The following is a 22,826-nucleotide window of genomic DNA, read 5'->3' on the forward strand; positions in this document are numbered from 1 at the left end:
TCTAAACATTAGCCGCTCTTAGCAGCATTACAATCCTACCAGAGAAAGGCAGTCAGGTATCCCTGGAGGAACAGATTTTAAAAACGTGGTACATACAATGGACTATTGTTCAGTCTAAAAGAGGAAGGACATTCTGACACACGTCAGAACATCAGTGAACCTTGAGGACATCCTGCTAAGTGAAATAAGCCAGTCATAGAAGGCTATAAACAATCAAATACAAAGAGACAGAAAGGTGGTCACCAGGGGGTAGTGTGTGGGGACCTGTTTCCCTTTCACCAGGTGAAAAAGCTCTCTGGGAGACAGCTGTAATGACTGTGAATGTACTTAGTATCATGAATTTGGCCACTTAACAACAGTAAATTTTATGTTACATATACAACAAATTTTTAAAAAGTTTTTTAAAAGTCCACATAAAACCAGCTGTTTTTAAGTGACGAATTCTCAGGAGAGTTGTATGTGTTAAGCTGTTTTCTTTTTAGACTTATATACTACTGATATTCCAGCACTGATTTATAATATTCACGTTTATTCTATCAACAAAATAACTTAAACCTCATTAAAATATGCAATGAAATTGGTAGGTTTGAAGTTAAAATTTTCTCCAGGACACTGTAGCTTTGATTTTATGAAGAAATAAAATCTGGTTATTAAAATACACTATTTTTAAAGTTTTGGCCATTATCACCTTTCTCAAAAGTGGGAAAAAGAGATACACAGGAACTCAATGTTTTAATTTTTCCGGTAGCATATTTCTCTCCCTAATTGTTTCTGCACAGAGATAAAAGTTAAAATATATATTCCTATAATCTGTAGTAAGCAGAAAGCTTAGACACAAGAAACAGCTAGAAGAAAACAGTAGAAACAACCCAGATCCTAGAAAACAGAAATGCTGCGAAAACCCAATGTGTGAGAAAAATAATTATACAAGAAAGGCTGGTGAGGAGGTGGAGGAAGACATGAAAAAAAGTGCATTTTAAAGAACTAAAGTATGCAGTTCTATAAATTCCTTTTTAATATATTCCACTATTATCTGGGGAGCTTTTTCTATGGTGGTCCAGACAGTAAACATCTTCGGCTCTGGCATCAGAGGTATTTTGTGGCTACTGCTCAACTCCACCGAGTGTGGCTGGGCTCCAATAAAACTTTCTTTACAAAGATAAGCGAAAGGACAGGTTTAGCGTGAGGGAAGTAATGTGTGGGCCTTTGGTCTGGTGAAACAAAATAAAGACAGAAAAGGACAACTAGGAATAGAGGGCATCAGTGCATGTGGGTGTCATTGATTGCTGCTGTTTCTCAATGAACAAGACATTTTATTCTCCCCAAAATGAGAATTTTAACTCTTTTCCTACCAAAGTTCCTGCTTGTCCTTCACAGAAGAGGTAAATACCTCACTAAGCTACAGTTTATGGTGGATTCTTTACTCCTACTAAAAATGAAATAATATCCTGTCCATATTACAAGTCTTTCTCTATTAACAAATAGTGTTCAGCACACAGAAATAAACAAGAGTCAATTTCTTACTCCAAGAACTTCTGGTAGCAGATTCTCAAGATACAGAATAAAAACTGGAGCCAGTAACTTCAGACAAATCACTGAAGTGGAGCCAGGAAACGTGAGGTTATCGCCCAAGGAATGTACAAGTACATGTAAGATGGGGAAATGTCTAAATGATGCTTATTTTAATATGAACACAAGTGAACGGTATGCATGAAAAGAGCACAGCTGGACACAAATGAAGAGACTCACACAGTCACATATCCTCACTTCTGTGCACAAAGGAATATTCTAGAAGGCTGCTCTGCCTATCTTGAGATGGATTCTAAGTTTTGAAATGTTCACTTTTACTTTTAGAGTCTTGTCTACTTTGTATTTTTTCCACAACCATGTATTACTTTTCGTTATTTTTGTGTAGAAATTTCAGTTAAAAAGTTTTTTGCCTTTGTTATTACTAAGAATCAATTTGAATACTACTTTCTTTGAAAAATGAATATTCACTTATAAGCTTTCTTCTAGCTATGAAGACAATTACATAACAAGAATATATATATATATATATCTATATATCTATATCTATATCTATATATATACACACACACACATACACATATATGTGAGACATGATTTTTGAGAGCAAAATTTCAGTTGTACAATACCTCGGCTCCACCCATCCACTTAGGTTCATCAGGAAACTCAGCACACAAAATATCTTCTGACTGATCAGTCCCCAAGACATGGTAGCAGAGCTTTTGGTGGAGGTTGGTTGATGTTTCTGTACCTAAACAAATTAAAAATGCACAATGATACGCAGTTGGCAATTTTAAGAAATTCTGTTCTACCTAAAATGTACAATGCTAAAAACACTAAAAGGTATGTAGTTGCAGAATACAAGATTAACAGACAGAAGTCAACTGCTTTCCTATACACTAGAAACAAGGATTTGAATTTAAAATGACAGTATTAGCACCTCATAAAAGACTTGGGGTATAAATCTAATAAAATAGGTGTAAGACCTATGGAAGAAAAACTACACAATTATGCTAAAAAAACCCCCAACTCAATAGATAGTTCATGTTTATATATAGGGAGACTCAACACTATCAAGACACCAGTCGTTCCCAACTTGATTTTTGAGAGTTAATGCAAAATTCCAACCAAAATCTCAGTAAGTTATTTTAAGTTTACATGGAGAAGCCAAAGACCCACAGTAGCTATCAAATCCTGAAGAACAAAGCCAGCACAATAACACTACCTGACTTCAAGAATTACTGCAACACTACAGTAATCAACACAGTGTGATGGGGTCAAAGAATAAACAAATTGATTCATGGAACAGAAATGAGTGTCCAGGAGCAGCCCCACATAAACTTAATCAACTGATCTTTAAAAAAGGAACAAAGAAAATATAACAGAGTAAACAAAAATTTTTCAACAAGTGGTGCTCTCACAAATGGACACCCATACAATATGGATCTAGACACAGACTTCACATCCTTCACAAAAATTAACTCAACATGGAACATGGACCTAAACGTAAGAGACTACGAAATCCCTAAAAGATAACGTAGGAGAAAATCTAGATGTAACAACAAAGGCACAACCCATAAATTAACAACTGATAAACTACACTTCATTCAAATTAAAAACTTACGCTTGGCAAGATACCCAATCAGCAGAATGACAAGGAAGCCACATGCTAGGAAATACATTTGTTAACTACACAGCTGACAGAGGACAGTTGTCCAAAACATACAAAGAACTTGTATGACTGAAAAATAAGAAAATGACCTGATTAAGCACGAGGTTAACAGATATTACACCAAAGAAAATGTGTTGAATGCAAAAAAGCGCACCAAGACATGCTCCACACCATGTGTTCAGGGAAACAAACTACAATAAGAGATCTACATGAACTATAAATCCCTGGACAATGACACAGGAGATAATCTTAATGATGTTAGACTGGGCAATAACATTTTAGATATGCAGGGAACTAAACTATTACACATCTATTAGAATGACCCCAATTCAGAACATTACATCAACTGCTGCTGAGGACGTGGCACCCACGTGCCTTGCTGGTGAGAATGCCAAACGGTCAAGCGATTTGGAATACAGTTTTGGAAATTTCTTACAAAAGTAAACATAGTCTTACCATACAATGCAACAATTGTACTCCTTAGTACTTACCCAAAGGAACTGAAAATGTATATTCACACAAAAAATTCACAAACTTTTAAAAATAGCAATATGCTCAATTGTCAAAACTTAAAAGCAACCAAAATGCCCTGCAGTAGGTGAAAGATAAAAGGCACCTTCAGATAGCAGACTAGTATTCAGCACTAAAGGAGAAACGAGCTGTGAGGAAAGAGAATTAATCTGAAGAGGTTACACGCTAGACATAACGAGAAAAGGCAAAACTGAAGAGACAGTAAAAAAAAAATTGTCATTGATTGCCAAGGGCTGGGAGAAGCAAGGACGAATGGACAGCGAATTTCCTCGGGCACTGAAAATATGTGATACTATGTGCTGACATACGCTATTAAACATTTGGCTAAATCCATAAAATGCAGAACACCAAAATGGGAACAAAGCCGTCAGGGCAATGAAAGGAAAAAAAAGCTAAAACGATAATGTGAAAATACTGTAGCTAGGCACACAGACACAATCCTAGCACTCTCAGAGCCTGAAGCAGAAAGATTCCAAGTCTTCTGGGCTTCACCTGGGCAGCTGTGACTTAGTGAGACCCACAGTTCAGTGAGAAGGTCCCGGGTTCGAACTCTACTACGGCAACAACACAACACACAACACACCTTTGTGGTGCTAAAGAGATACTCATAGTCTTCTGGGGACACTGCTAGCAAACACACAACACGAATGCTGAGCTTCAGCTGTACAGTCCCCAGTTAGGTCTGAGGCTGCTGAGGTCGTCTTAAAAAGAGGGTGACAAAATTACAACTGAGAAGATGCTGGCTTGCTGAAATCAATCACCATTACTAATCATTATCATTCTAGCCATGACAGTGAAGGACAATTAATAACTTCCATGCTTTTCACAAGTTAACTTAATAACGTCATGTCTAAAAAATTGGCCATTTGTTCTTTCTTTTTTCTGTCTCCCAGAACTTAGAAATAATTAACATTTCTTAACTGTAGGGCACTCTGAACACAGGCAGCTAATTCAGTGTGCAGAGTGCACATGTCTTCCTTCAAGCAACATCCTTGAATAAAAAGCCTACTCTGAGCTCCTCTTGCAGTTCATTGATGAGTTAAGATAAAGGTCTTTCTGTAGCCTAATGAAAAAGGCAGCAAAGCTGAATTCAGCCAAAAAAAATAAAGACTATTACAGCCTTATTTCCAGCTCTACCGGGGGGCGGGGGGAACAGAGAAGCAAGCACGCATCTCTAAGATGACAAAGATACAGCAAGCCACAGCAGAAAGCCCGAGAGCAGTCACTTCTCGCCAGCCCCAAGTCCTCCAGTGTCTGAGCACCCACATCTGCGCTAAGGTGTAACTGAGATCACAAAAACGACACCTAAGACCACCTGAGTTACCAGAAACTGCTGTGCACCACGTGGATACGTGGGGTAGTGTAAGTAGACGGTGCAGAAATAGCGCGATGCTGCTGACGGCGTGTACCTGCACAATACGGGTACCCCAGCCCTGCCTGTCTGGGAGATTAAGGGTGAAGGAGGAAAAAAAGAAGGAACCATGTGAACACAATAGGACCTCTGTGCAGCAGAAGAGGTGACAACAAAGGTGTGTCCAGGAAGTAACAAGGAGAAAAGTCAAGATAAATGCGAGCAAAGGATGACACGGAACTCCTGATCAAAGCAAGAGGCATGATTGCAGCAGTAGGAACATTTTATAATTACTCAGCCTCATCTGATAGGTTAGTTTTCTTTGTAAAAATTCATCTTTTCCAAGATCCCCTTGGCAGACATAAAGGAGATAGAAACTTATGAAGGACTATAAGTCTGCAGTACTGGCCCCGACTGCTGAATCTGTCTTCCTATCCACTCAAGAGGGACTGGCCCTGTGATTTGCAGGTGAAGGTGTGTGCCTGTGCCTTCCAGCTCTCCCTCTTGGGATCCTGCTGAATTGCTATGTGAACAAATGAGAGATTACAGCGCTGAGAGTTGAGACAGCCCAGTCTGCTTAGCTGAGGACCCAGGATCATCAAGGAGGCCAGCCAAAATCAACTAACCATCGGGCAACAGGCCATAGACAAAGCAGACTTCAGATTAGCCCAGCAGCACCGCCCGGCTAACCCCCACACTCATATGCAGAAAGAAGCCAAAGGCTATTGTTCTAAGCCACTCCGTTTCAGTGAGGTTTGTTACACAGCCAAGCTCTCTGAGGAAACATGGCCCTAGATCAGCTGGCTCTTAGAGTTTAGTTTCATTGCCAGATGTGAGCAGTCACCCCTCTGTTGGTGAAACGGTGCTTCCCTGAGGTCTCCACGTACCATCACTCTTCCCGTCCTGCTGGGGGTATGAGTTGTAGAACATTCCCTTCCCGTCATGGGTCCAGGCCATGCAGCTAAACTTGACTCTTTCAAGCACATCAGGAAGCTCTTTGGCACCATCGACTTTCATGAATTTGATCGTCACCCAGTCTGAGCCACTGGCACTCAGCCCATAGGCAAAATACTCACCATCTTCACTGAATGCATAACCTGTGGAACAGCAGAGACTGTCAAGTGGGGAACACGGGACTTAGTTCCTAGCCTTGCTCAAGTTTCTGACACTGTCTGACAAACTTCTTTGACAACACAGACGCAGAAGGTGGCAACAGAAGAAACAGGAAACTTGTAGTGAGCAACTCTGGGGCTCAGCCCAGCTCTCACAGGCATGACCCCAGAGCAGTGGACAAAGCCCTACCTTCTCTACGTCTTAGTTTGTTTATTAGTAAAGTGAAGCACTGGATTAGGCTTCCATTTTGAAATTTTTATAACTCGGTTAAAAACAGAGTGCATCTGGGACTTTTTGCTTATTTTATTTATACTCTAAAAGGGATGAGAGGAAAGGAAAACACTTCTAGAGTAAAAACTTAATTCTGACACATAGGACATAATAGCATTACATTGTAGCTATTGAGTCATTTTGGGGATAGACTCCAAACCATTTGAAGTCCCTCTTTACAACCTCATTTTCAGAGCAGTGCAGGCACTCCGGGATTAATGTCCACACCACCGATCCAGGTAAGTAAAGCATGAGGGTTTGCAGGGAAGGTACAGTACTCACATTCCCAAAGTGAAGGAATCAACAGTCAACAGACTGTCAGGACTTGAAAAGTTCTTTAGGGCCCTGACCGAATGTTCTCATCACTATGGAATGTTTTTTGACAAATATGTTGACTTTGTAACTATGAAGTACGTACAGCATTTGAAACCACACCTACTAGAGATTCCAACTGCAGAGATCTCCTCTTACAAAGTTTTCTAAACTTTAGTGGAGATGGAAAACTGTAAAGAAATCCAAACATCAGAAGCTTTAAACTGTTTTATGGGAATTTCAATTAGTAGGCAACGAGTTTACAATTTCATAAAACCCACTTATGAATCCTTTGTCCTACATAATAACCAGGTTGATATTTTATGTAAATGCAAAAGAACAGTCTGAAAACTAATGGAAGATAAAAAGATAAGTCATCTTTTATTGTACATAGATAGCACTGCAATACTTGGATTGTCTTTATATAATTAGAAAAACTTCAGGAAAAATTTAAATGAAACACTAAAATTTTAGAAAACGACATACTAACAACAGTATCTGAATTTTGTTTAAATTCCCTATAATGCCACTCTCAGAGAATTTAGCAACTCTCTGAGGCCAGCTCTCATGTCTAATTTGCACACAGCCTCCTATAAAGAAGTCACTGGAATGTATCATCAAGCAAGAGCTAAGGCCTGTTACAATGAAATCCTTCTGGATGGGTTGCGAAGTAGGTCTTTGTGAAAACTGTATGAATTCCTGTCCAGGATATATAACTACAACAGAAGCAGCTGATCAAACTCATTTAAAACTCTGTGCCCTTAGTGTTGCTGGCATCTTACTGCCAATACCTATTTGATAAAGGATCATCATTTACATTCTCAGCCTCTCCGGAAAGAGGAGAAAGAAGAACAATGAACGACTGAGTCGAGGTCTGGATAAAGGTCTCTGTGCAGACCCGCTAGAAAGGGGGTCTCACTCCCGTCCCACCAATCACAAAGGACACCGCTGCGCCCATTTCTCAGTTCCAGAGAACCAAACTTTGCCTGTTCTTTATCCAAGAAACAGGAAGTCATGCAGGGCAAAGGGGGAGCCCACTGCAATAGCAACATCCATGTTAATCAATAGACTGTATATATGTATGTGTGTACTGTTTGGTTGGGTTTTTATGAGATAAGGTCTTACTATGTAGCCCGGGCTCACCTCAAACCACAGCGATCTTTTTGCCTCAGCCTCCTGAGTACTGGGATTATAGACATGCACCCACCATGCCTAGCTAAGAGGTAACTTTTAAAAGTGTGCTACTATTAAACCAAGGAATAGGAAAATAATCTACTTCTTTACCCCAGAACTCTGCTTAGAGTACAAACCTGGGGCCACCCTCTCTGTGGACTATGGAGGTTATCTTAGGGGCAGTTATGTAAGAGATGTACAACTGCGGATAAAATTATTGTTTTTAAACCTATATCTTTAGGGGACAGCACATCAATTGCTCAATTTCTATAACATTGTGGTTTTTTACTTGCAGTTCTAACATACTGAATGTCAATTCGATTTTAAAATTCTGATCACTGTCCCCTAAGGAAACAGACTGGATAATATTTTTTTCTGGCTTATATTGATAGTTAAAACATTGAACATTCTTCGTGCAGCTTACATTCCTTTTGTTTTGTTTTAAGGATCTCACTATGTAGTTGGCCTTAAGCTCACTATGTAGCCCAGGCTTGCCTCAAACTCACTGCCTCTAACTCCTGAGTGTTGGGATTACAAGCATGCACCCTCAGGCACAGCTGTACATTTCTTACAAAGGAGGATTTAACTTTTTCCAATCACAGATAGGTCTCAGGGATGTTACAGGAAATCAGGATGATACTTCAAGATCCTAAACCAGGTCCAGTGTGAATTATTCTCTTTTTGCTCTCAGAGTGAGAAAGACAAATGTGAAATTCATCGGTTCTAAATATATTGTGCAAATTTAGCTTCCCTAACACTGTATGTGCATCTGTTCTACAATACGGTCTCAACCCGAAGTGGCATTTCAAAGTAAAGCAACTACACTAACTTTAGAGCCACAGTGAGGCCTCGAGACTCCTAAGAACCTGGTGGATAGCACTCACCTCGGAGTGCTACTGTGCCATCATCAGACAAGATGTTGGGGTCCAGGAACACTCTGGCCTCACCCTCCAAGGAGTCTTGCACATATAATACTCGTTGGTTCTGCAAACCTGTATTGTAAAAATAAAAATACCTGTGGGAGAGAGATATTTTTTATTTAGCTATGGCTTTTTCCATTGTGGACTAAAACCAAACATATTTAAGTAAAGTTCAAAACAAAATCACAAAAGTAGAATGGTACCATAGAAATCAGGCCATGAAAGGGACATAAAGACTAGTGTGAAAGATCTCGGCAATTCCCCGTACCTACAGCTTCTCACCTGAATTACTTTCTGTATGCAAGTAATTTACTATAATGCTGCATGTTAGCTAAAAAGAGACAAGAGGCTCATTTGGTAAAATTACAACTGATGCTCAAGCGGTAACATATTTTTTTTTTTTTTTTATCGGTACCAGGGATCGAACTCAGGACCGCTCGCTTGCAAGGCAGGTGCTTATGCCGCTGAGCTAAATCCCCAGCCCCGGTAACATTTTTTAATAAAGAAGCAAGCAGATTTTCCTAAAATGAAATTCCCGTTTGCTTGCCGGCCCAGGCTGCTAGGGGATGAAGTTGGCAGATTTGTCCCACAGAGGGCAAGGCAGTGTGGGTTCCAGAGCACATCGCGCATCATGGAGTCTGCTGCTGCAACACTCAGCTCCACACGGCATTACAAAAGCACTGATGGCCACTACATACACCAGTGAGCATGGCTGTGTTCTAGTGAGACTTTATTCACAAACAGGTGGCAGGCGGGGGTGGCACACAGACTCAACTGCCTTACTCTGTGCAAGGGGGTAGTGGGGGGGGATATGACAAGAGCCTAAGAAATTCTAAAGTAAGTTTGTGCTGGTGGTTCTAAAGAGATTTATAAAAAGAACAGGAAAATATGCTTAAGTGGGTGTTAAAGAGACAGGAACAAAAGGGCTGAATTCCAGTCTCTTACGTTCTGGCCCATGTCATCATTCTTGGATGAAAAAAATATATATATAATCCAATGTTTGCAAGTAGTAGAAGCCAAAGATAATATTAGACTCAAACAAATCTCCACTGCTGCTTACGAATCATCCTCTTCCCAACAGCTTGCCATAGGACAACGATGGCCTCCTGCAATCTAGATTTCTTCACAGCACACCTCTCTAATAAATTCCTTAACCATTAAGAATTTGGATAACACTTCATACAACAACATTCTTGTATTTAAACACCGAAATGAATTCTTTTTATAGTGCAGTAATTTCACAAGCTGCTCAGTTATCTAGAACTTGGTGTTTTGCAATTTAAGAAAGCGCTCAGCTGGAGAGTGAACAGGAGATTACAGGAAAGCAGTGCCACATACCGCTGTCCTTTCTTGAAGTGGCAACTGTACTTGGGATAGTCGTACAGTTCGGTCATCCTCTCCTTGTATAAGCCTCTGATGGGGCACTGCTCAAGAAATGGCACAGTAATCTTGTTCTGGGCCTCCACAAAAGCCTGTAGAAAAAAATCAAGATGGACAAAGCAAGTCAAATATACATTTTCCCATGTGGAATGCTACCCATCAGTACAGTATCAAGAGCACATTTTTTAGCTGGGGACATAGCTCAGTGGTACAGTGCCTGCCTAGCAAGTACAAGGTTGTGAGTTCAGTTCCTGGTACAAAAAAACAAAACAGGGGCTGGGGATTTAGCTCAGCGGCATAAGCGCTTGCCCTGCAAGCAAACAAACAAACAAAAAAAAAGTGCACATTTTCTTCCCTCCATAACAACTAACCCTTACATGGCATTAACTAATGTTCGCAGAGCCAAGTATTAATTCATTGAAATCCCACATTCATCCCCTGGAGAAGGTTATTTCAACTTTACAGATAATTTTGGATTCAAATGTATAAAAAGTTGCTCTAAGTCTTACAGCTGAGGAGGGCAGGCCTGGCTACCAACCAGCACAGGACACTGCAGCCTGGGTCGCTGGCTGTTAATAATCTATATTAAACCACACCAGGGTTCCAGGCTTCTTACTCAACAAGAGGCAGAGTAACTGAGATAAAATTAGAGATACCTGGGTGGAATTTCACTGAGAACTCTTTTTACTTAAGAAGATCTACCCCACATCAACTCCATGTGACTTAAAATTTCCAGATAAACAATATTACAGAAAAAAGAAATGAGTGACATTATGAATATCGAAAACAATGGTTTATATGAAGGGCAAGAGATGGGCTGCAAGAGGTCAGATGTTGGCCGGAAAGGGGCTGCTTGTCCATGAGATTCATCGTACCTAATTATGAGTAAAAACTTGACCTCAGGTGTGGTTGCTGGTAAAAGATGAAACAAAGCTAACTATATTAGCTGCAATAAAAGGTTCACTGGATGTCTACAAAAGGACAAATAAATCATTATGGGGAACTTCAAGAAATAATTACAAACATAATATACTTTAGACAGCAGACAAAGATGCATTATTATCGAGTCCACTTCAGGTGGACCACAAAGCTCTTCAGGTCCATCCAGTCTCAAGGTAGTCTTTGAAGTAGACAAATATGCTTTGGGTTTCCCCCACAAGCCACTAACCCAGCTCTGGAGAACCATAATTTTGTGCAGAGAGAAGCTGTTTCAAAACTCACTCACGTTTACAATGTACTTGGCAGGAGAAAGAATGTGACCCATGAATATACTGATTAGCAACATTTCTGCAAGGACTAATTCAAGAGAAATAAGCCTGGGAAGGGTCAGACTTCTTGCTAAAAATAAAGTTTATAGAGTCTCTCAGAAACACATTTCCTAACTGTCCACCATTAGGGATCAACAGACCTCAAACTGACTGGGATTCTTAAGATCCTCAAGCTAAGAATGGTTTTTATTTTTAAGGAGCTGGAAGAGTTTGGGGCACGGGGTAGGGAAGCCAACAGAGACCTACTACATGGACTGCACTGTCTAAAACATTTACTGTAGGGCCCTGGATAGAAAAAGTATGGCAATCTCAGTTCACCTCACTAAAAAGAGCAGAGGGAAGAAACTGGCTTTTGCTTTTAGTTACAAAATCGACGCACATCTGAGAAGCCACAGAGCAGCAGCAATCTGGAGCTTATAAAATGCGTGTCCAAGAGCACACCCTCACTTAGGGAGGAAGTTTATGACCCCACTTTTAGCCACTCCTACTTCCCAGAGAGAAAGAAGGAAGCACAGGTGCGCAGCCAACTGGTCAAGGTCATGCAGAGCATCACTGAGGCTGGAACTGCCTGGCACTAGGTGTGACGGCAGTGAGCAGCACTGGACATGGACAGAGCTCAGACCCAAGCGTAAAGGCAGGGCAACCGCAGACTGGACAGAGCAAGAACATCAGGGAGCTGGAGTATCCACACGGCTTTACCAAGAAGTTAGCATGGATTAGCACTGATCGTGGCCGGTGGAGGGACGAGGGATGAGCCCAGGACAAAATCCCCACTCTAAAGGAGCTCACATTTTACTAGGGGGACAAGAAAACGAGACAGAGGTTGCAGAGAGGGGCGAGTTCTGAGGCCTCGGAGCAAGGTAATGCGCAGAGCAGTGATTCTACGCCAATCACCACCCGAGGACTGGTGCTGGCTCCTGAACTCAGCTACCAGGCAGCTCGTCATGAGACAAGTACCAACCAGACCAAGTGTGAATGCTGAGAACCTTCGCGCCAATTTGATCCCGCCTAGCTATCTTTGTTGTAGGTTTACAACAGAACACATCCACAATGGTTTAGAAAACTTACAAACCAGACACTGGCTGCAGATTTTGGACGAGGACTTACTCAAGCAGGAGGACAGACTTGCGTTGAGGTCTGATTACAAAAGGGGGAACCAAACAGGGTAGCAGAGTGTTCCAGGTAAAGACACAGCAGGCGCAGGGGAGGCGATTGGCAGACAGGAGGAAGGGCAAGGAAGTCAGTGAGGCTGGAACGGGCCAGAGCGTGGCACTGGCGGAGCCCGGAGGGCCCGGACGTGGTGGGCACAGAGGAAGCTTCAGTCTTACATTGAACTACAAAGAAGCAGGACTGGGGAAGGAGAAAACTGGATACTCTGGTTTATCCTCTAAAAAGACTGTCCTGCTTGGAGTAGGGAACAGATTGAGAAGGAGAAAAGCAGAAACAGGAGGGCCCGATACTGAGTCCCAGGCAGTGGCCCAGGCAGGAGACAAGGCCCAGAGGAAAGGCTGGAACAATCACAAACTGAGGTGCAAAGCAAGAAACGAGGCGCGTGCTCCCCGGGTTATAGTTCTGATGGCTACTTCACTCTGAACCCTAAGCAGGGTCTCCACACTGAGACCCCAGCAGGCTGAGGGTCTTCACTGGTCCTTCCCCACCTACTGGGGCACCTGCTGAGAAACGAACCTTAATATCCATTTGCATTTGGGGTGGGCCTGGTGGGTTTAAGTACAAGGAGGATGTACAACAGATTGCTCAGTCCATTTGCTTGGGAAGGAAGAATTTTATTCTTCAACAATTCCTCTAGTTTGCATTGCCTTTTAGTATGTCTCTGAGTTGTGATTATATCACAGACAGAATCTATTTTGCCCTAAAGACACATTGGCTTTTCTCGTTAAGAAAAAAAAAGTTAATAAAACTCTTATACCAGGCATAATAATGCTATTAAGTAATTTTAAGATTAGTGTATCTAAATTTGCCAACCCTCCACCCATGTTAGTCAAGTATTTGTAGAAATACTTAGAAATCATACTCTTCCAAATCAAATATTTAAATGTAAAACCAAACAATGCTCAAAATCTTAAGAAGTCTGAAGTTCTTTCATTACGTGTATCTTCATAACTTGGGTAAATCTTTTTCATGAAAGTAGTGGCAAGTGTTCTGGAAAGAGGCTTTTTTGGGGCTGGGAATTTAGCTCAGCAGCACAAGTACCTGCCTTGCAAGTAGGCAGGTCATGAGTTCGATCCCCCGTACAGATAAAAAACAAAAAACAAAAAACAAAAAAAAAGAGGCTTTCCTAGATTTCAGGCTCCACAGAGTCTCTACTGTTTCTAATACTTTAACCAGAAAACACATATGAGTGACAGTTCTAACTGGTCTAAAAATGAGAATAAATTTTGGAGAAATAAAGAATAAGGGTAAGGATCAAGAAATGGGGCAACCCAGAAGAATTACACGGTGACACAAAACAGTCAGGAGAATTTAAGTGCTTTGTGCCTCAAAGAGTTTTAGCAAATAGAACCCAGGATTTATCAAAATAAAACTCACTAATGATACATGCAGCTGAGGTTCTAAGGGACATCAACGTTTAGATTTCATGAGGTGGGTACAACATGGAACAAAACTATGATCAACCAATAAGATTACAAGTACAGCCGCTTAGGTAAACTGATCCAATGGGGAAGCAGGTCACATAGGAAGTGTACATGGAAAGAACAAGGACTTTTCTTTGGAAAAGACAAGTCAGGAGGTCCTAGTCGCCAATCTGGGTGACTTATGTCTATACAGACGTTTTAGGAGCAGCTGATACCAATTACAGTTTATTGCTTATCCCTTCGGGAAACAGGTAGGCCTGGTCATTTCGTCTTTATCTTGAGGCTTGGCCTTCAAGGGATGGCCTCCAGCCAGAGTCATAATGTGTTCCCATACTCTGCACTGACTCTTTTGAGGGTCTAGCCGTCTGTTTGCCTATGATATTTGTACTAACTCAGCTTTCTGTAATACCTCTACCTCTCCTGCTTCCAGAAAGAATGCTTCCTCCCCCAAGGGAAAGCACAAACACAGTCCCCCACTAACACAAATGATGCAGTCCAGTTTGCCACGTCTGGGGAAATCACAGGGATCAGCACATCTAGAGTGCAACTGGATAAGCCTCGCCCCAGGAAAACCACCTTCATAATCATGGTATCTCCCCTGCCAGGTAAGTAGAAGAAAGAATGTTTTCAAATTGTCCTCACATGCACTGTGTTGCAATATATAAAATACTGAAGTCAGAGATTAGCAGGCACAGAAAAACAAATACCTCGTGATCTCCTTTCCATGTGAAATCTAAGAGTTAAAGCCATAAAAATGAAGCAAAAAAGAGTGGGTAACCAGGGCTGGAGGGTGGAGTTATTTGAGCAATACTGGTCAAAAGACACAAAATTTCAGACTGCAGCTGTAAGTTCAAGACATCTACTGCACTTCATGTGGCTACAGAAGACTGTACACTTGAAAATGGCTTAGAGTAGATTTTAAATGTTACCACAAAAGTAAGTATATGAGGTAATGCATGTGGCACATATCTTGATATAGCTATTCCATGATGGATTTATAAATCAAAAACTCATGTTGTATACTATAAACAAAAATATTTTACTTGCCAATTAAAAAATGTACATTGATGTAGGATCATTTGATTGTTCTAAATACGAATATACACATTCAAATTGCCTTTTGAAATGAAACTATAAATAAAAAATACAGTTCACTAAAAAACACATATAATTCTTACATAAATGTATAAGTATGATGGTCAAATCATTAGCTAAACATCTATCCAAAACATTACAGTACAATGAGAAGGATGAAGAATTCAGGGTGAAGATAAAGATGAGAGAACAAGGAGAGGGGAAAACTGCTCCCAGGGAGGGAGGGCAGGGTGGGCAGCTCGGCAGGTGGCAGTGACCTGCAGACCAAGACCTGCTCTGCAGGAATATCCTGCCTCTTTCTTTCTTTCTGGTACCGGGATGGAACTCATGACCTTGTGCTTGCCAGGAAGGAGCTTGTGCGCTGACTAAATCCCCAGCCCTACCTGTCACCTTCTATGTGCCAACAAAAACTGTGGGTGCTGCTACCAACACCTCACAAACATTGAGGAGTCTCTGCTTCACACACTGCCTATACCAGGCACTGCAAAATGGAACTTTAAATGTTACTGTGCTTTCTTGTAAAGATAAAGCAACTTCTCCAAACTTCCTCATGCTGAGCACACCACCAATACTCCCTCCTCCCCACAGCCCAAAGAAGTGGGAGAAATGTTGATGCCCCAGGAGGCCAGAGGCCAGTTTCCTTTCCACAAGGAACAGGAGAGTGAGCTGGAGCTGGCAGAGTGATGCAAGCGTGATCTATATTCTCTGAGCCCTCCTTTGATCTGGTCAGTGGTCAGCAAGGGAACATAAATATGGAAACCCATGTGGCCAGTAACCAGCTCTCCAGATGCTCACCAAGATTCAACCAGCCATGGATCAAAAATACTTTAAAAAAAACACTGCACCTTCATTGAGTGTGTACAGACTTTGTTTCCTGTCATCATTCCTCAAGGAATACAGTATGACAACAATTACCACAGCATAGTAGTAGGTTTTTATAAGTAATCTAGAGATGATTTAGGAGGAAGCAGTTATATGCAAATACAACAACATTTTATGAGACTTGAGTACCACTAGGCTTTGGTATCTGTGAGGGGGTCCTGGAATCAACCCCCTGAGGTATCCAGGACCAACTATAACATACACTGGACCTCGTGAAAGCAACTATCAGAGGCTTCTGGGGAACACAGTTAATGCCAGGCCTGGCCCCTAACAGGGTGAGGGGCAGCACACCTGAGTCCCTTAAGCAGAAACCATAAGCGCCTCTCCAAGGGCAGGGACACCGCCATAAAAAAGTCTGAAGGTGACACAGCTTCCAGCAGAGGCTGAGGGAAACCAGGCGGTCACCCAGAAAGCTGGAAATGCTGCATGCCAGACAGAGAATGAGGTGCAATTGCTCTTCAGCAAACACATCTAGATACTGAGACCACAGACTGCTAGAACAATGTCCTTCCCGAGGTATGCAAAGACTTGGCAAAGGAGAGCGTCTTTGTGCTCCAGCATTCGTGGGACACTAACAAAAATCAGCAGTACCTCAGCCTTACAGAACACAAACCCCACTTAAACTGAGCAGGACCTTTGGGACCACAGTGCCATGAACTTGAAAGAACTGAAGTGCCTTTTTCTTCCTGGGCTCAAGAATGTCCTACGGCACTACTCCCTAGGGGGAGAAACACCTAATTCAATCAGCGAGAGCCCCAAGTCCACGGGAGTCGTTTGCTGAACAGTACAAACCCGAAGCAGGCTGTCCCTTCTCTTTAGGACCAGCCACTCTCAGGTAAGAGCTTGAGCACTGTAACCCTTAGCTTCTCGTCATGCATATTCAACAGGCCAACAAGGGCCTTCTAGAAGCCCAGTCAGTCTCTTTCCACCCCGTCTGCCTCCGGAGTGTAAATTAACAAACTTCCTCACTGGGGCTAGTTACTGTCCCTCAAGGGAGAGGAAGCAGAAACCCTCATTTGGACCTCACAATCAAGTTTTATTCTCAATATACTAAGAAGCCCATTCAAAGATAAAATTTTAACACATTCACGACAGGCTCGTATGAGCATGGCTGTCCCATGCCACCCACGGGGACAGCACACATGTATCATGGGTGGTGCAAGCTGGCAGGAAGGTATTCATCCCTGGTTCTTTAGCCAACACTCTACTGACTGGAAACCTTGTGAGGGAAGCAATCATTTGGATCTCAAACCCAAAACTAACTGATGCTGAAGAAATTAAATACATGTTTTCTTGAACGATTATTTTATCAATGAGGGAATCCAAAGTACAATAAGAATATTTGGAAAATAAAAGAGAGAAGAGCATTACACATTAAAATTCACAGAATGTGACCAAAAGAAGTATGTTTCCTTTTGGGGTCTTTGAGAAACCCCACAGACGGAGGAAGAGAGAGGTATGTGAGCTCTTCTGGAAATCACTGCATCCCAGGGCCAGACCCAGGGCCAGCAGGGCATGCATGCAGCAGAAGTAACCCAGTCTAAGCCTTGTTTGCATAGCCTGGTCTCCTGCTACAGTACTGAATTCGGGAGTGCACAAGGAATAGTCTGGGTGTGTCTGAGGATACACACGTCTGGATATGCCATACACATGGACCGGGATCACACTGTGCTAAATGAGGAACACCTGGCCAAGTGAGGCGCTCTATACTTAGATAAATAGACTGGGTCTGAACGTGAACACTAATGCCTTCAGAGAGCCTGAGGTCTACACTCTCTCCATCAGACCTCAGCATCTGACTCTGTGCATGCTTGGTGGACAGCGGGGCCCTGCGGCCAGCACCTCCATCCAGCAGACATTGTGGACATCATTATTTGTATTCTCACTAGGCTACCTCACTTCACGCTCTTCTTATAAGTAAATCCTGTTCATTTTTACCAGCTGGTTTTTTTCCATACATTCTTCTCTACAGGCAGTAGTCAACAAAGCAGCCACGAAGCCAAGCTAAGCGATCGGAGGGTTTGTTTGGGGACAGATGAACAATGGCAGAGGAAGCAGAGCTTAAGTCTGTGTGACACCTACAGATACAAGACCCGTCTTTCTCTGCCACTCAGGGGAGGTGGCTGGAAAATAACATGGTCAAGGAAAACAGAGGACCTAAGAGAAGAAGAAGGAGGAAAAATACCATGCGCACTCCTGGATCAGGCTGTGCAGAAATACGCAGACACCCCAGATGCAGAAGATGCCAGTGACACGGCTCTTCCTCAAATACAATCGAGCTTGAGCTGGGTTTCAGGCACTGCTAACCAACAGTCCTCCTAACACAGCTCTCCAACGAGGCTTGGTTCACTAAGCATGGTGAGCTCAGCTGGATGATCGAAGGGATGCTGGGTTGAGAAGCGAACCCAAAGTCTGCCCGAGAGCTGGCTGGGGAAGCCTGAAAATGTCTACACTAAAGAGGTTTATCACCAAGGAAGAACAGTGACATTAACTATGTGTCTAAATGAAAAGATTTTAAAAATAGAAAAGTTATAAGAAACAAACTAGCAAAATTTCAAAGCATGACTTATGAGTCAAAAAACTGCTGTTTTATTTTTTGGTGATGCTGAGGTTCAATAGAGGGTCTTGTGCTCTACCATCAAGCTGTGTCTCAGCCTTTTAAATTTTTATCTGGAGACAAAGTCTTGCAAACTTGCCCAGGCTGGCCTCAAACGTGGTTTCCTGACTCAGCCTTCTAAATATCTGGGATTACTGACATGTGCCACCATAGTCAGATCTGCTAGAAAGAAAGGAAAAGAAAAGAAATATACATTTGGTTAAAGTCCTAAGAGAAGTTACAGGTACTTAAAAAATGAGAAATGACAGAGACTTAACTACAAATGGAGAGTAAGCTATTGTAAGCGATTACTATTTATACATAGCTCCATGCTAGTAAATTGTTTTTATTTTATTATTATTACTTTTTTTTGGCACCAGGGATCGAACTCATGACCTCGCGCTTGACAGGCAGGCGCTTATGCCACTGAGCTAAATCCCCAGCTCATGCTAGTAAATTTTAAAATGTCAACAAAATACATAATTTTGTAAAAAACACAAATGATCAAACATGGCCCCAAAAGAAAGAGAATCTGAACAGAGTGATAATCATAAATAAAACAAGTAAAAAAGAGCCCAAGAATTAACTTCAATAAAAAAACTAGTCCCAGACTTCTCTAAAGGTTAAGTGTTTAAAATTATCAAGAAGCACACGGTCTCAATGCTAAACTGCTCAGGGTTAAGTACAGCATTTACTAAGCACTTACCGTGGGTCTGTCACTATCATCTAATTTTCATCAAACTACAGAAGGTGGTTTTCCCTAAAATATAAGTCAGAAAACTGAAGTTCACAGGACCTGAAAACATGACCAAAATCCTAGTAAAACTGTGAAGCTAGAATTCAAAATATTTCTTTTTCTCTTAAGTTGCTCACTTATTACATCAGCACCTTCCTAGGAACATAAAGCAGGTTTCAGATCTCTAAGGGCTCTCATGAGTTGCTAGAGGGAACTGCATAGAAAGAAAAGTTTAGGAGAAGGGAGACAAATTGGGAAGCCACTGAGTGACGCTGTGGGTGTGTAGGAAGGCACGCCCGACCCGGCGAGGAGTCAGCATGGAGGAGACCAGAGAAAGGTCCGAGACTCTGTGGAAGCCGAAGTGGAGCCCTTGAGAATCACTGATCCAGTGGTCTGTGCACCTAGAAGAGTTCCAGGCGTCTTCATTGTGACACATGATTTGGTTTCCTCCAATGAGAAACACTAGAACTGCAAACACGCTCGCTCTCATGTACAAAGACGCTATAAATAACAGTGAGGCAACCGGCCCTATTTAGCTCCTTGAAATCGGGACCTATATAAATCAAAGGTATTATTATCACTCTCTCATCACATCCAAGCATGGCAGTTTTCCCAGACTCTCGGATCGAAAGAACTATCTGGGGCAGGAATAGATATTTCTATTGAAATCAGAGGCTCCAGCAGTAGGGGGTGGGGATTTGTGCCCTATTAAGGTGTCCCAAGTGGCTTCTGACTGAGCTCTTTCCCCATGGACATGGCAGAACAGCACAGAATATAGGATTTTAATCAACTAAAGGTAAACAAAATATTTTTTGAAGCACAAACAACTGTAAGAAATCAGAGATATCTTTGCTTTTCAGTTGTTAGTTTTCTTTTGGTGCTGAAGACTGAACTCAGGGTGTCATGCATGCTAAGTGTCTGTTCTCCCAAAGGTACCTCATCGGATGTCAGCATTTCTCAAAGAAAAACTCTGCATAATTGAAGCCAAAGCTGAGAAATTTCCCCTGCAAGGAAAAATCAGTGTTACAAATGTATGTAAGTACAAAGCATTTCTTCACTGGTTTAAGATCTGATTTTCTAACATCGAGTTTGCCTCCACAGTAAAAAAATGGGGCAGGAGTTCCAGGCTTTTCTTAGGATGTAGCTCAGCCTCCTCTGGGCACTGATGTCTGACACAACACAGTGAGATGGTTTGGCCATTTGCAATCTTTTGTGTATCATGTAAATTCCATGTTGGCATACACCACATTTATCCCGTTTTATGGCTGCTCACCTCTATCAGTTAACCTAACACTTGGTGGAGGGGTCACAAGGTAAACTGAGGACGGACGATGGAAGGAGGGAATGGCAGTTACTGAAGTACATGAGGAGAAAGGAGAGAATGACATTAATCGCCCTGTGGACTTTGGAGCAGCCAGCATCCACTCTCCCTCCCTTTTAAGTGGGACACAAAATCCACATGGCTGTCCGGCTACTGTAGCTCCAAAGAGAGTCCTTGGTGATTCCACTCAGTCTTTTCTCTGACTGCACAAGTGCAGCACAGGGGTGAGCAAATGTCTGAAGCTTAGTCCATCAGGAGCCCTCCAGGGGTACAGGGCTCACATGAACAGGGACAGAGGCCTGAATAACTGGAAATCACTAACGCCATTAGCAGTGCTGGTGACAAGTGGGAATTCCAGCCTCAGGTCCTCCGAGGTTCTGGATCCTGCCTTTTCCATGCCTGGCCATCCCAGGAACCCCTTATACATGTGTCATAAATTCCTTTTGCCTAACTTGGAAAGAATCAGTTTCCGCTGCTTATCAGAAATCCTGTTACATAAAACAAGAAAAAAGAGAAAGGAAAATGCTTAGAAGAGATGAGTTGACTTGGCCTAAGCAATTTCCTCATCCTTTTGACAATTACCCCATCCACACATTAAAAAGGATTTGTATGTATTTCCCTAGATCTGTATTTCCAGTTTGGGTTTATGAGAAGTGTGCTTACAAACTGGAAGGCAGCTAAACATTCCCACAGGAGTTAATGAGCTACCGGAGACCTAAAACATCCTAGAGGTTCAGACAATATGTGACAATATATCGCAATGAATGGATGGGAGGTGTCTTCACAGGCCAACTTCACAGGCTGGGTTCACAAGGTAGCAACTAAAAGAGATGCCCCCCAAGAGTTTGAAGGCAATTTGGGCTAGTTTAAGCACCACATAAGGAAACCAGGTAGTGCCATTCAAAAGTCAGTACTGAGCAAATGTGTCTGTCCGTCTGTGTCTGTGAAACCTAGAATTCAAAAGGAAAATCCACCTAAGCTTTATGGAAGAAATTAAAAGATGAGTCTTTGAAGCTCAATATTCTGAGAAGCTAGGGGGATACTGTTGGAAGGCCTGTATCCCAATATATTTAATTATATATACATGTAATTATATACATATATATAACAAAAAAACCTTTCATTTGTTTGATCTGCACATGAAAAGGATTTAATACACATTTTCTCGCATGAATGTCATTATGCCTTATAGCTAAAGGAACATTCATGATTTTACTCTTCTTATAGATGAAGAAAATGAATCCCAAATTAGGTATCTTCTTACACGCATAGAACAAAATAGAAGCCTACAAGTTATATTTTCTGACCCCTGACCCCATCTGGTAAATACTCCATCCTCAATACAGAAGCAGCACCAAAATCTGCGTAGTATAAAGGATCTACAAACAGGATATTCCTGGTTTGTCTTGAAGTCTTCAAAGAACACAGTAAACCTAAATAAGGATTTAATGACTATTGATGTCCAGGGTTCCAAAGCTTCAGTATTAAGCTTTAATGGCCATCACTTAGCGAAGACACATGACCAACTTTTGGTGGCCCTGGAAGTCCTGGAAAGCACGATTCCAGTCCCTGGGTCTCCTTCCCGAGAAGGCAGGGGCGCCTTGAGGACAGGCAATCAGACACGGGAATCCCGATTCACTGATTCACCTAGCTTGACCTGCGCTCCTTCAGAGATGGGTGTGGACCCATGCTAGGGAAAACACAGGTCCAGGAAGGCCCTGGCCTGGACTACACCAGAACCGAGCAGAAACCTGTTATGCACACACACACAGGGTTAACTTAAAAGAACAAAAACAAAATCAAAGACAAGCAAGCAAGCAAGCAAACAGAACATTGATTCTGGCACAGAAAAGGAGGGATGCTGTGAAAGCAAGTGTTCATCTCCCTAACCTTTGTACCCTCCTGACCTCTGTGCAATTATAAAACACCTACCCAGAAATCCTGGAGTATTTAAATATCTTAGAGACGTTTAGTCCTTTCCCATTTAACTCTTCCCCGCAAGGAAAGAAACAGTGCTGAGCAAGGGAAGAGGAGACATTTCCAGGTTTCTTACTCTGCAAAATCAAAGGGTTTCTGTTCTTCTCT

At 42.0% G+C, this 22,826-nt stretch overlaps 1 protein-coding gene and 1 non-coding gene across 2 annotated transcripts in view; both read right to left on the reverse strand.

Moving 5' to 3' along the window:
* Prep (prolyl endopeptidase) overlaps nucleotides 1-22,826 on the reverse strand; it is a 113,674-nt gene that overhangs the window by 78,452 nt on the left and 12,396 nt on the right. Inside the window, exons 3-6 of the mRNA XM_003466028.5 lie at nucleotides 10,208-10,341; nucleotides 8,834-8,964; nucleotides 5,969-6,178; nucleotides 2,157-2,278 (exon numbers count right to left, since the gene is read on the reverse strand). Of these exons, the coding sequence (XP_003466076.1) occupies nucleotides 2,157-2,278; nucleotides 5,969-6,178; nucleotides 8,834-8,964; nucleotides 10,208-10,341 (597 nt within the window). The remainder of the gene's footprint in view (nucleotides 1-2,156; nucleotides 2,279-5,968; nucleotides 6,179-8,833; nucleotides 8,965-10,207; nucleotides 10,342-22,826) is intronic.
* On the reverse strand, nucleotides 14,560-14,724 carry LOC111755702 (U1 spliceosomal RNA). The gene has a single exon (XR_002790250.1). It is a non-coding gene; the product is annotated as a U1 spliceosomal RNA (small nuclear RNA).

This window comes from Cavia porcellus, unplaced genomic scaffold (genome assembly GCF_034190915.1).
Source record: "Cavia porcellus strain 051 isolate PalLab524CR breed Dunkin Hartley unplaced genomic scaffold, mCavPor4.1 scaffold_7, whole genome shotgun sequence".
In the NCBI taxonomy this organism is placed as follows: Eukaryota; Metazoa; Chordata; class Mammalia; order Rodentia; family Caviidae; genus Cavia; species Cavia porcellus.